Source organism: Teleopsis dalmanni, chromosome 2, assembly GCF_002237135.1.
Source record: "Teleopsis dalmanni isolate 2A chromosome 2, ASM223713v2, whole genome shotgun sequence".
NCBI lineage: Eukaryota > Metazoa > Arthropoda > Insecta > Diptera > Diopsidae > Teleopsis > Teleopsis dalmanni.
Window position 1 is genome coordinate 63,336,470 of NC_051847.1, and position 15,758 is coordinate 63,352,227.

General features: G+C 22.2%; 1 protein-coding gene across 2 annotated transcripts in view; it reads right to left on the reverse strand.

Moving 5' to 3' along the window:
• LOC119679283 (terminal nucleotidyltransferase 5C) overlaps positions 1-15,758 on the reverse strand; it is a 291,602-nt gene that overhangs the window by 45,143 nt on the left and 230,701 nt on the right. Inside the window, exon 1 of one of the 2 annotated variants that reach the window (XM_038091549.1) lies at positions 14,817-15,130. The exons of the other annotated variant lie outside the window; for it this stretch is intronic. Within the exon in view, the coding sequence (XP_037947477.1) occupies positions 14,817-14,855 (39 nt within the window). The 5' untranslated portion in view covers positions 14,856-15,130. Of the gene's footprint in view, positions 1-14,816; positions 15,131-15,758 lie in introns of those variants that run through there. 2 annotated transcript variants of the gene reach the window in all.

Consider the following 15,758-nt stretch of genomic DNA (forward strand, 5'->3'; position numbering starts at 1 on the left):
ACATTTATTAGACAAATATTTTTTTTAATTAAAAAATGTAAAACATATTATACGAACCTTGAATATAAGCTGTATTATTTCTATATATGTATGTTAAAATGTACATACCTGAAAAAAAATAAAAAAAATATATTATTATCTATTAGAAAAATGTAGGTTTTTTATAATAATATTAAATTATTTAAGACAAAAAGATTTCAAAAATGAAAAAAATAAAAATGGAAAATAATACTTTTGTATATAGTACAACAAATCTGACGGAAAATACAATTGTACTGAAGAATCATCTACAGAAAACTATAAGAGAACTGATCATATACTGATTTTAAAAAACAAAATAGATGATTTATTTTATAGATTCAATAAAGACACTTAAAAGTAATTTGGTCTATTGCAATACATTTTAAAAAATATACTATATGCAAATGGCAATAGTGATTTAATTCGTTTTTGAAATCTTTACAGTTAGATCTTACAAACATCATTTTATTAACTGCAATAAACTATGTAATAAAAATACATCAAAAGAGAAAGAATCATCAAGTTTAAATTTGCACTGATTGTATTTTGACCTAGCGTAATCAAAAAGTCGGGCTAAAATTCTGGAAAACCTTTGTTCGTAGGATGTTTCATGAAATTATCAAAGTAAACATATCGATTTAAAAGATGCTAGTAACGCTAAAGTCAAGTATACATTAAATATAGAAACTTTCACTATGCTTAAAAGAAAATAAATTACTAGAGGAATATCTAGCATCACAATTGATCAGTTTTTAAGAAGGCTAAATACACACACTATGTAGACTCCTTGACGTGAAGTGGGGACTTAGCAATGGATGAATTAAATTATTTAATAACAAAATTTATATAGTTTATATATAAATTATATATAGCATATACTAATATTTTTATGAAATTGCCTAACTCTAATTTTTGCTGAAATAATAAAAACATCTCATTTTCATACTATTGTTATAAGAAAACAATTTTTCTTTGTGCATTCAACTATTTTCTTCAAAAAATTTTATTCTAAAAAATTTTTGAAAGCAAGTTCTCAAAGAAAAAAAAACCGAAATTAAAAAACGACGAATAAAAAAGACGTCTAAATCAACTAATTAAAGTTATATTATCTACTTATGCGTTTATAATTAATTATATTTATTGGAATAGAGAGGACACCTCAGAGTCAACATATGTTATACAGAATAATGAGTTGCTGCTAAAATCTTCTAATGTCCGACGCAATCCGACTAGCTACTAATCAAGAATTAAAAAGGGTATATTGCAAAAAATTTATATTGACTATTTAAAAATTAATAAATTACTACAATTAAATACTTTTGGGATAATTTAACAACTTAATTAGAAAGACTTTTTTCTTTTTTTTAAAAAGATATTTGTTGCATGATTGTTTTTAATTGAAGAGCATAAGGAATGAATGCAACTTAAAAAATAATTTTAAACTATTTAAAATTAAAGTTGCTTAATTAAGAAAAAATGCACTAACTCATATAATAAATTAAAATATGTTTAATTTTTGCACTAAAAAACAAAAATGTTTTTATTAAATCAGATCTTAAATTCCACGACTTAAGCGTATCTAAACTGAATATAAGTCGCCAGTATATCGCCAGTGTATCGCCTGAGTCGCCTTCTAGGTCATTGCTGAATGATTTTTAAGACTGTTACGGCCTTGAATAGAATTTATCATGCAGTATTACTTGTATTTCTCTTTCGTTTATCTGTTGTATGTATATTAATTTAACTTCAACTTATATTCAATAAACGTGAATTCTGTTTTGGATCGTAGTAAAAATAATATTAATTTTATTTCTTTTTTTATTTTTTTCTTTTTTTTTTAATTTTATTTGTGGTCTTAGCTTATTTATTGTTTAAAATGCTTAAAAGCGAACGTAATAAAATCTTTGACGGTATTTAAAAGTAGTAAACCTATTCACGCAATCATTGGTATATTTTCTTTTCGTGTTGATAAATATAGCATTTTCATTACAAATTTTTGCTTTCTTTCAATTCTCAATAATAGATACTCAATAAATAAGTCGCTGCTGCTAACATTATTGAATATTCCTTAGTTCCCTTACCTAATCTAAACAGTTGTGGCTAACGGCTAGGCTAGCATCTGCGTCATTAAAATAGTTTATAATAGCTTCTAATTTAATTAGTTTCAGCATATTTCCATTTATATAAAGCTTTTCTATAATTGTTTTTTTTTGTTTTGTTGCTTAATTTTTTTCCTTTTTTATTTTATTGGTTTTACAGAGCAACGTTATTTTGCAAATATTTTGTATCTACGAGTCGAGTCTCTATCAATGACGGTAAAAAGAATTCTTTATTTAAAATTCTAGTCGCGTCCGATTCGTAAATGCAAGACTTTGACTTTTTTGCAATTGTTTTAAACCTTGACTTCTTCCAACTATTTATTGCGCTATTGTTGAATACCTTTATTACTAAAAGAGTGCAGTTGAAATATCTTTAAGTTTAATTTACAATGGCATAAATATTTTTATTTATAGTTTTTATTTCAGACTTCAATACATTAGAACTAAATTAATTAAAAAGAAGACAAATCAAGCTCAAATAAACCGAGCTTAAGCACAATACATAATACAACATGTGTGCAAGTGTGTATAAACAAACTATAAAAAATATGGAAAATCTAAAAAGTAAAAAAATAGAATAAAATGTAAAAATTAAAAAATGTATATAAGCAAAAGCAATAGATACATTAGCATTTATAGTTACACAGATACAAAAAAACAAACACTATCGCATAACGCATCGACCTTCGTAATGTAAAAATGCATTTGAGGTACAACAGCGACGCGGTCAGTCATATTGACGAAGGTCATTATTTAAATAGTTTAATGTGGAACGCAATATGGGATATTGTTGTACAAGTACTACATTGTGTCTAATAGGTTACAAAGTGACAATGTCCCACAAACGTCACAAACAAAGTTGTAATAAATGCTAATGTAAAACTCTTATTCAAATGGATTTAGAGCGGGTGTTTGTAATACTAGTAGTAGTAACTGTAGTACGCTAATGAACTGATTTTTATAATAATATATAGATAAACAAATTTTTTTTATAATTTTATAGTATTTAGCATTTTAATTAATTTATTTATAAGTATTTTACTAATGAACTCACATTTACTACAATAGATTAAAACTTTATTGAATAATTTAGAGCGGAAACATTTTAAACGATATGAAAACAATGGAAAAAAATATTGAACAAAAAGTATAAAAAAAACTTTAAAAAAAAACAAATATTAAGAATGTTGCAAAACTACAAAAATAAAGAAATAAGTTTTTAAAAAACTCAAGTTTATGAGTGGTACAAAGCCTTTCAGGACGGTCGTACGGCCGTCGAAGACATTTCGCAACGCCCTACTGAGGTGAACTGGTTTCAACAGCTGCCGTAAACGAACTGTCTGACAGATCGCGCTCATTTTTGGCATAGTAATTAAGGACAGTGCTGCCAAACTACATAAACTTAAAATATCGAAAAATATACAGCGCGCGAATTTTAAATGAGAATTTCCGAAAACTTTTCAGTCTTAATGTATAGTAGAACCAATGAATTGATCGGTGATTAGTTAAAAGTAGAACTACAATTAGAAGTGCTTATTTATGAGTAACAATTAGTTGTGACAATAACACATGACTATATACCATGACCAGAGTTGGGTCAATACAGTTCTTGTTACACGTACGAGTCACCTTTCATCCTTAAAAGTGTGTGATGGAGGACTCTTGAGAATTGATTTGCATAACAAATGCAGACTTTAAAAATATACTACTGTATTAAGAACGGCCTTAATCCTTGTGTAATATATCTCAACTCAACCTTCTTAAAACTATTTGACGGAAGTCTGTTGAAAATCGTGATGCAGAGCCAACATAGACTCAAAAAATATACTGTCGAGTTATAAACAGCATTGATCCTTGTCTGCACTCAAATTCACCTGAAGTGATATTAGAGTCTAACAACACAGCTTTAATAAAGCATTAATAAAGATGTGAATAGTACATATAATAGCATAAACGATCAGTTTGAATACCATACCAACACAAATGACTACTAAGATAGGAGTGAGTAAAGCAAAAAAAACTGACAAATATAGTGGCATAGTCATGTAATATATACACTATTCTCTAGGTATTTACTTACCAATCGTTAACTGTAAACCTATGATATGCTGTACTTTTCACTAATTAGATTTTTTTGTCAAAAACCCTATCGAAAAACAAATTAAGCCATCTATTATTTCATTTAAAAGTGGAAAACAAATTTACTTGGATAGAACTACAATCTGTGATACTATAGTTCTTGTTACTAGGTATTGTCTTATGGACAAAGCACGCATAATGACTTATATTGATAAATTAGTTTATGCCAATAAAAATCGAAGGGATCATCAAGTTTAAGTTTGAACTGATTGTGTTTCTCGGAATTCGGAATTCTGGAAAATTCTTTTTCGGGGCTTCTGAATACCTATCTCCAACTAATATTGGATGGTTTATGAAGCTATCAAAGTAAACATATCGATTTAAATGATGCTGGTAACTCAAGAATCGAGTATACATAAAATATAGAAACTTTCACTATGCCTAAAAGAAAATAAATTACTGGAGGAACATCTAGTAACAAAAGAACCATAAATGATATTTGTCGAAGCTATTCTCTATTATTCGGAACTTCAGTATTTCAACTTAATTAATAGTAAACAAATAGTGAACATATTTTGGCAACTTCAATATTTAAATTATCTATGAATGCAACTCTGTCATTTCCTATTTATTATCACAATTTAGTTTATGTGTATTTTTTCCGTTCTTTTATATCATCACACATTATTATGTAGAATATGTAATTAAATTTATAATAAATATTTACACAATCGCGTAGACACAACATGTAAAAATTATTTTTCACTTTACCGACAATGAATTGAGGTTCGCATAGTAAAATTTGGTTTTTGTATGTCGTCTGCATGAACATATATACAATGTTTAGTTTGTTGGTGAGGCATGAATTATGCAACAATTTCATTCCGCATTCCATTAATTGTTGTGTGCAAAGATATAATATCAAATTAAATTTAGCAACGCATACTAAATATGCAAGCAACAACTAAGAAGTGCGATTGACTTTGATCGCTAATAAGTCGTAAAATAGGCATAAAATTTAACACACAAAATAATAATAATAATAATTATAATATGCGATAAAAATTTTAATTTCAGTAGCAACGTCACACAAGTTTAAAGCACTTGACCAAATAAATTATAATTAATTTAAACAAAAATGTTTAAAAATGTAATCACATACATATATATATATATATATATATATATATACCTAACATTATGTTTATATGGCTTAAATATAACCATTTTAATATAGAAATTTTAAAGCTCATATAAGTTTATTTACACCTATATACGTACGTACATACGAGTATATGTAGATGTATGCACAATTGCAAATATTTAAACAAATTTATTAAATATTTAATATCTTATCAGTTAGGGCTTATTTCTGCATTACATTTAACACTTTAGCCTGATGACGTTTTTGCTTCAATATTTGGCATTAATAAATATCTTGATTTATTTTATTTTATTTATTTACTTAAATGGAATGCTGTTGCAAACGTCAAGGCCATATGTGAGTATTTATCGCATCAGAACAGTCAACACCCCCGCAATTGCAAAAACACACTTTTGACAACCACGTCTATATACCTATACTCACCAGTAGTGGTACTTGAGTAACGACTTCTTGTATTCTGTGATTTATTCATATGTGTCGACACCCGTTACCCAATTACATTTACAAATAAAAAGGAATGATAAATATGAGGTTTCGACAATTGCCACTCTTGACTATTTGCTTTGCTAAAAACTTAGTAATTTTATGTAAAAATATGAAAGTATAAAAGATATTTGAAATGAAATTTATGACATTTACGTAAGATACAAGATACCAGAAAGAAACCATGTCTCGTTACAACGAGTAGCAGTTAATGTAGCAGTTGGGCACGTGCATTTTTAAGTGCTTTTCTATTTTTAATCATTAAAAATGGTACAACAATTTAAATTTTTATTTTAATTGCATATAACAATTTTTCCTCTTACACACAAAAAAAAAACATATTTTTAAAATTTAAAAAAAACAGCGAAAAATAACTGCAAGTCATAATTACAGTATAAAAAAGTTATAATTGGAGTACAAAAAAGTCATTCATCTGTTATTTAAAAATTAATTTTTGAAATTTTAAATACATATGTTATTTAATATTCAAAGAATAAACAAAAATTGTTAAAAAATATTAACAAATTTTGAAAATTTTCCCATAGTAATATAAAACCGGAAGTCATATTTATGGAACATTAACATCAAACACCTGTAAGTTAAAAATCAGTTTCATAAAACTAATTTAAACATATACGTTATTTCATATTAAAGAATACATTTATTATAAAGAAATAATTAAAATTAAATACTTAGTTATGATTTTTAATTGATTTGTTATACAATTTTAATGTGGCAAAATATCTTTCTCTAGTTACTTTTAACTACTTTTAAGAGAAATAGGATACGTATTATATATTAAAAATTTAAATTGTACATTAATTTATGAGTAATTACAGAATAAAGTATTTTATATATAAACTTAACAGGTTTCATAATCAATTAAAATATAATATTCCATATAAAATTTAAACAAATATTTTATTTTGAAAAATTATTTAAATATAATTAGAAGGAAAAAAAAGAATCAAGAAAACAAACAACAAATTAAATTAAATAACGTAAAAAATTATAGAAACAAATAAAAATAAATTAAAATAAAAATAAAAAATAAAATAAAATAAAATTAATAAATAATAAAATAAATAAACAATAAAATAAATAAAAAATAAAATAAATAAAAAATAAAATAAATAAAAAATAAAATAAATAAAAAATTAATTAAATAAATAAAAAATAAAATAATTAAATAAAAAATAAAATAAATAAATAAAAAATTAAATAAATATAAAATAAGATAAATAAAAAAAATAAATAAAATAAAACGAATACAAAAATAAAATAAATAAAAATATAATAAATAAAAATAAAATAAATAAAAATAAAATAAATAAAAATAAAATAAATAAAAATAAAATAAATAAAAATAAAATAAATAAAAAAAATATAACATAAAGAGGTTTTCGAACAGAAGTGAAACAACAACAAAAATTTATTTTTTAAATTATTTTAATTAATTGATTGAATTAATTGAAATATAACAAGTTTCTATTAAAACTATAATAGTCACTTTCGTCTGGAAAATTTGACGTTAAATTACAACTTATTCACAAAAAAATATAACTAAAAAAAATAAAATAAAAAACGTAAAATAAAAATATTAGAATTGCAAAAAAAAAAATAAAAAAATATAGAAAATCAAATTAAAATAATTAAAAAAAATAATGTAAGGAAATATAAAAAATATATTTAAACAGAAAGATAATAAAAATATAAAATAAAAATATAAAAAAAAATTAATATATAAGTAAAACAAATATAAAAAACAATTCAAATAAAATAAAATAATATCAAAGTAGAATAAACTTCAATTTGAAAAGAAATAAAATAATATAAAAGTAGAGAAAACTTCAATTTGAAAAACTATAAAGTATAAAAGTAGAATAAACTTCAATTTGAAAAAAAATGAAATAATATAAAAGTGGAATAAGAATAAAAAAAATAAACTCAAAATAAAAAAAATAAATTCAAAATAAAAAAAAATAAACTCAAAATAAAATAATTTACTAATTTCAGAGCTTTTCAGTTTACTTAAGCAGAAATTAATTTGAATCAAAGATATATAAATAAACAAAAAACAATAAAATTGTTCTTAAATCAACAAAAGATTTTTTTCAAATATGTAAAAAAATTAAAAATAAAAAGAAACATGGTTTATGTCTGAAAATAAATTAAATAATATATATCAATAGTATCATTTTAGCATGTACTGCATGTAGATAACGTAATTTAAATTATACAAGTATATGGGTCAATAGCAATTCAACCTCTTCGAAGTATGTAAGGAATTTGGAAATTTAAATATCATAAAGATAAAAAAGAATTAAGAATTATTTAATTTATGGTACATTATTCAAGAGAAAAATATCAAGTCTTGGTTGTCTCATTGAATCCCTTTGTTACTTTTATCAGTACCGTATGTTTTTCATAAAAATAAATATATAAATTACATATTATTCATTCAATATATTATTTTTGTTGAAAGAATTATTTAAAACAATTCAGACGATATAATGGTCCTCTTCATAAACAATTTCGACGGATCTTTATTTTTTAAAACTTGTCTTCGGTTCGCTTGTTTAAGTCTTGTGCGGCAGTAAGTCGTTTTGAAAAGTATATTAAAAATAAATAAATAGAAAAATATAAACTGATAAAATTCATTATAGAAAAAACGTAAATAGGTAAAATATTAAAAAATATTGAGTTTGTATTACTATATAGCACACCACAACGTTTAATTTACTTTATCTATTATACAATACATGTTTTTTCAAGTGCAACTTAATACGAAATAAATTAAATATTATTAACAAACATTAAAAATACTCAATTGACTTAAGTTTTATATTTCCCTACAAAGTAGTTGGTATATATAAGAATTTCTTTAAAACAGTAAAGAATATATAATAACATATTTACAAATAAATACAATGACTGCAACTGTTCAAATAAAAATATTTTCTATAAAGTTTGAACAAAAAAACTTAATTGTTTGAAAAAAACAATAATAAAAACATTTTTTATTAAAACAATAACAAAAAAAAAACCACCTATATATATATATATAGTCATAAACCATTAGATATGTTTATAAATTAATTGAATATGCATAAATTAAAACAGTAATTAAGAAATATATGAACAGTGTGTACTCTTAATATGTATGTTAGATATATATTTTAAAAAATATATAATATGAAATATAAAAAATATGTAATATAAAATATGAAAAATATATAAAATAAAATATAAAAAATATATAATACAAAACATGTAAAATATATAATATGAAGTATAAAAAACATATAATATAAAATATGAAAAATATATAACATAAAATATAAAAAATATTTAATATAAAATATGAAAAATATATAATATAAAAAATATATAATACAAAATATAAAAAATATATAATATAAAATATAAAAAATGTATGTTATAAATTATAAAAAATATATAATATAAAATAAAAATATATAAAAAAGTTTAAAAAAAAAAATTAGCAATTCGTTATATTATCTATTAAATTTATCAAATATTAACTATTTCGTTATATACTTATAAGGCTTACTCATTAAACCCAATTTTACGTTTCAATAGAGTTTCATTTCTTTCAATGAGAAAATTATAATATTCAAATAAATATAAATACAAATTGAAAAATAATTATTTATACAAGTTTATATATAAATGTTAAAAAAAAATTGAAATATAAATACGTCAATAAATACATAAAGAATCATATAAAATGATTCTATTTTATCAAAAATAATATTTACTTTATATAAACATATATTTATATAATTCATTATTAGTTTAAATTAATTCATAATTAAACAACAATAATTTCAATGTTTCATAAATATATAAATATCTAGATATTTTGATTAAAATAAAATTTTAATTCAGAAAATAAAATAGTTTATATAATAGCAAATAAATAAATAGAGGTATGTAATAAAAGTGAAATTTTTATTGATTAATTGATTAATTAATTAAAATATGTTTTATTGATTAATTAAAATATGTATAAATACAAAAATTTAAAATAAACAACAAAAACATTTTAATATAAATTAAAATATTTGTTTTAATTCATATCAATATATAAAAATATAATGTTTTTATTTTTTTAATGTATTACTGTATTGTATTATTATTTGTGTTAGGTTTACGGAAACGTATAAGTATTTATTAAATAAACAAATATTATTATGTTATTTAAATATTTAAATTTACAATACCAAAATTTATTTGTTAACTAAATTATTAATAAATAATTTAATTGTTATAACAAGTGTGTATTTCAAGTATTTCAAATACTTTTTTAATACATGAAATTATTTTTAAAATATAATTAACGAACTAACTACTTTTTTGACTACTTGTTGAATGGGACAAAATGAGTAATTTTTTTACAATTTAAAACAAAAATTATAAGTAAAAAAAATTAAAAATAAATCAAAAACTGCATATATATAAAACTAAACAAAAAAATTTAAATTTATAAAAGAAAAATATCTGAGGTATGCAGACAATATAAATTCGCAACTTTCAATTTTAAAATATTTTATCTGTCATTAATAAACAAACTTGTTGCATAGTTTGAGTAAAAAGTCAAAAGACCTTCTTCGCTATTTATTAAATGTTATAATTAAATCGCAACTGACAGTTAAGACTTAAAGCACATTTACATAGAAATGATCTTTAAAAAAATTTTGTATATTAAAAAACTTGTTTTATAAATTTTACTTAAAATTATTTATTCCAAAGGTAATTGAAATGGCAAAGTAACAACTTTGTTGGCCTTTTGAAAAGGTCTTTGCATTCATTCAAGTAATCTTTTACGCTTAACACCACAACACCAAGCCATCGACTTCGACATCGACATCGAGCCAAACAGCCAACAAAATTACAGATAAATTTATTTTAATGCAAATCTTTTATGTAAATTATGTTTACAGTTATAAAAATGTTGCTGGACTTGCACTTCAATTTTAATTTGAACTGATAATTGATAAACATACTTGATTCTTTTCAATACATCTACGCAAAGCAAAATCCAAAAAAAATAAAATAAAATAACGTTAAATTTTAACCTCCTCAAAAAGTCAAGATAATTTTATATTTTTTATAAATTAAGGAATTTTTTTATTTGCCATAAAAGTTTTATTAGCAAATAGCAGAGCAGACTCTCACATACTTAAATATAATAATATTTTGATAGAATATTTTAATTAGTTTTGAAGCTTGATATATGATAAGCTTCATTATATAAACCTGCAGATTGCGATAACATATGTTACTAATTACGGTTTGTACAAAATACAATTTATTTTTAGCTGTAACAAAAGATTTATATAACTTTTAGGACTACAATGAATTGTAATGTGTCATGCACACAAATAATTGCAATTATTAAAGTTATTCGCAATCATTATTTTTCAATTTTACAAAAAATAAAAACAAAATGACTAATTTTAATGAAAAGTCAGTGTAAAATTAAACTGAACAAAATAATTACAAATGTATATTATAGAAACGAATTATATTGGGCAACAATAGATACGAATACTTTAGTATTTTCCACTTAGAAGAGGATATATTTACAAACTGAAATACAAAACAAAATTAATTTATTCCCAAATTATTTATTATTTGTATTTATATTATACGTAATTACGATTAATGTGCGAAAACACATTCATTCAGCTTTTAGGAGGAAATAAAATTTAAAAAGTAATGTATGAACTGTTAAAGTCACAGACAAACTAAAAATTTCATCAACCCATCATTCAAGACAACCTCAAACATACGCTTTTTCCACTGAACAGAACAGATGCCATGCTAAACTTCTCAGAAAGTTTCTGACAGGATCCTGCACTCTCAATACTCTCAATTAGAATCAGAAAATCAGGATACATTCTCGACAGATACCCAAAATTGACCAGTACCAAACTCGTCGATCTTGGAAACGTACATACCTATTACTCCACATAAAGTGCGGAACAAAATACTACTATCTTCAAAATACTTACATTCATTAAAGCTTTAAGAATCGATTAAGGCAATATACCATATTTTTTATCATAAGAAACAATTGTATAAATATATTAAAATAAACATATATAAGTAGAACTGTATATATATATATTTTGCAAAATATATATTATTTATGAATAAAATATATAATTTAAAAATGCATTATTAAAACTGTATTATAACAATTAATAAACTATACTTACGAATTTATTCATTATTATTAATTTTTTTACCTATAATGTTTTTTATATATATTTAAAAAATCTTGTAAAATAGTATATATGAAAGTATCTTATCTTTTTATAATTATTATATTTTAATTATTACTTTTAATTAATTTTTAACTATAATATATTCTTTTTATATATATTCAAAAGATCTTGTAAAATACTATATATAAACTAGATTAAAAAAGTAATGTACTGGGCGTATGTACTCTTAACAATAAACATACTTTAGCCATACACAAAAAAAAACAAAAAACTGGTGTTACATATGTCAAATTAAATTTTATTTTAAAATTTGAATTTTTTATTTTTTGACACAAAACAACAACAGATTATCTACTGTGCCTACAATGTGCGTAGTGTACTTTAAAATTACATTAATATTTAATGCCCACAAAAATCGTTGCCTTATCTGAGTAGAGCCTATGTAGGATGGTGTCAAATGAAATAAATATATATATATATTATTGGTTAATTTTTTTTCATATTTCCTTATCAGATATCAAATTTATTTTTAATTATTTTATATATATATATGTTTTTACATGACTATTTATTTTTAATTTGAATTACACATTTTTATGATTTTTATTTAAAAATACTCAGTTAAAGCATTCTTAAATACTACATAATCAATGCAAGAATTAAAAAAATAATCATTCACATTTGATTGTACCAGAAATAATTGTGTTGTGAGCATATTATTTATGCATATGATTGATAATTGTTTTCAATTTTATATTGAATATTTTTTTTAAACATATTTTTCCTATAACACCTCAGGAAATCAATTCAGATTCTAACAAGTTACAAACTCATGTCTATAGATGTTACTGTATAGACAAAAAAAACATCTAAATAATTTACAAATAAGTATGCCACATACATAATAGCCCATTTGAATAATTTAATTCTATCTAATTCCACTTCCAAAATACTGGAAAAGTACAAAGACAAAATTAATACTCACACCAAAGGTGAAAACTTAATAATATAATATAGGTTAACGAGTATTTATGGAATATTATCAATATGGATTCAAAAACAAACATGGAACTCTTAACAAAATATTACTATATGTTAGTATCAAAAATTAATAATTGCACTAATAAATTGGTCAACTTTCAACTTTTAGTTATAATAAAAAAAAAACTTACTTATAAAGTAATACTATACCCATGGAAATCAACTATGGAACAATATTAATTATTAAAATATTGGTATTATACGAACGTATCACTGAAAAACTTTGGAGTTATTAATTAACTCACAACGGTTTCTAAAGTACCAAAACACACTACTTTCTAAAAATATAGATTAATATCGAAAAATTTCAAAAATACTCTACAAAATTCCATCATAAAATCAGTAAACATAATAACTGAGTTCACTAGACGAAATTAATACTATTGGAAAACTAAAAGAAAACCACGTTTTAAATTTACTATATAGCAAGTCAGTTAAATTTGTAGTCTATATTTAGTTTCAATATTTAGTAATATAATTGTAATGCAAGTTAAGAGAAATTTTATAACTACTGTTAAAAATTCTAGATCTAAATAAATATGCTTATTATCTTTGAAGAATGCACTGGACTGCAAATGAAATTAGTGAGACAGATTTTAAATTCTTATTTTAAATTAAAGTTGAAATAGTAACTTAATAAAATTAGATTTCGTTTTTTAATATAAATTTTTCATTTATGATAATAAATCGAAATAACATGTTAGATATTTGTAAGTACCCAAAACAGCTGTACGAGCAAACCATGAATTCACTTAAATAAAATTTAAACCTTTAAATGAATAATTTTGTTTCCTTATGGACTAATTGGTCAATGGTTAAATAATTTTTGTTTTTAAAAGATTTTATATTAACCGATATTTTGACTATAATCTATAATCATCATCAGTGTGACTATAGATTTAATAAAAAAAATCTTTTAATAACAAATAATGAATTTATTATTTATTTACAAAAGTAAATATATTTAAATAAATTGTATATAAAATATTTTTATTAATTATTTATTTAGTTTTGTTTTTGAAAAAACTTTTCTTGTATAACCTAAAAAATGTAAAAAATTACAAATAATTTTTTAAAAATTCTATTGATTGTAATTTTTTTAAAGTACATATTATTATTATTATTTTTACGTTTTTATTTCATTTGCGATACGTTTTTATCATATGAATTTTAATTCATTGATCGCTGATCTTCATTGAGGCCACTTTATTTACAATTATAATATACATAAATTATTAAAATAAATTAAAATTTTTTACAATAAATTTCTTAATTAAAAAAGTAAAAAGTAAAAATAAAAACTTTTTTGCTTTATTACGTTTGCTTAGCTACATAACAAAAACTTTTGCATTCATGACTGAATCTACACAAACAGAAATTGCAAAATGTTTGTTAATTAAATTAAAAAGAAAACAAATGAAGGTTTCATTTATTTATGTATCTACATATGTATCTTCTAAGCAATAGTTGCAATCTTGTATCTTTATACATAAAAGCGTACACTGCATTTTGATAAATATATCAACATGTGCGACGGCGGGTCGCGCATATGTAAAAACAATTTGGCATGGTTACTTTTAATTAATACTTAGAATATATCATTAAATCATTACGTATGTATGTATATATATATTGATATTTTCATATAATTTAAATTACAAGTATATTTACCTGCTCATTGTAGGTTTCGAACCTATTTTCCGATATCATAAGAACGTTTTTTGAGTATCTCCGCAATAGAAAAACAAAATATCAACGTTTACAGAAGCAGCGATAAGTTGAACTTGAGGATATTGAGTTATTGAGTAAACCACCAACGCTTTTTCGTTTGAAAATGTGGTGTTTTTTCTAATTTATTAATATTTATTAATTTATTATATTTTTGATAAATTGTAATGTTTCTTTAGTTAATTAAAGCTTCTTCTTTGTTTTTATTGTTTTCAATACGTAAGAGCGCACAATACGTAATTTTTAATGGGTGCAATAAATTTTAAATTATTTTATACACACTTCGCAAAAACTCTATTAAAAAACAACTCTACTGAAAAAAAGTTTAAAAAATGTTTTATTAAATTGTGAATTACACAATATAAATATAAAATTTAATAATAAAATTAATAAATTGCCAAAATATGTTTAGATAGTTATTACTTTTGTTGCTTCATAATTGATTTCGCACACTGACAAGCTTATTAAATTGCGTCGTTCGTTATAAATAATTAAAATATATACAACTATTTTACATACAACTATTAAAAATGATTTATTAATAATATAAAGAAAAAATTTATAAATTTATTAACATAAAAAGAATATTATTTCATATTTGAACGAAATCAAATCTAACTTGAACATATGTTTTAAAAAAAAAAAAATTTTGTATTTAATGAATGAAATACCTGCAACAAAAACTCTATTTTCGGTTTAAGTTTTGTTTTCCTTTTAGTGATTTCGTGTACTACTTTCGCTTTTTTATATGGAATTTTGGCAAACATATGTTGCAAATATTTAAGCAATTTTTCCAAATGCGTTTCAAAGAATGCGTACAATTTCCTACTCGTTACTTGTTGCTCAGTAGAAACTCTTTTGGTGCATCTAATGAGTACAAAAAGC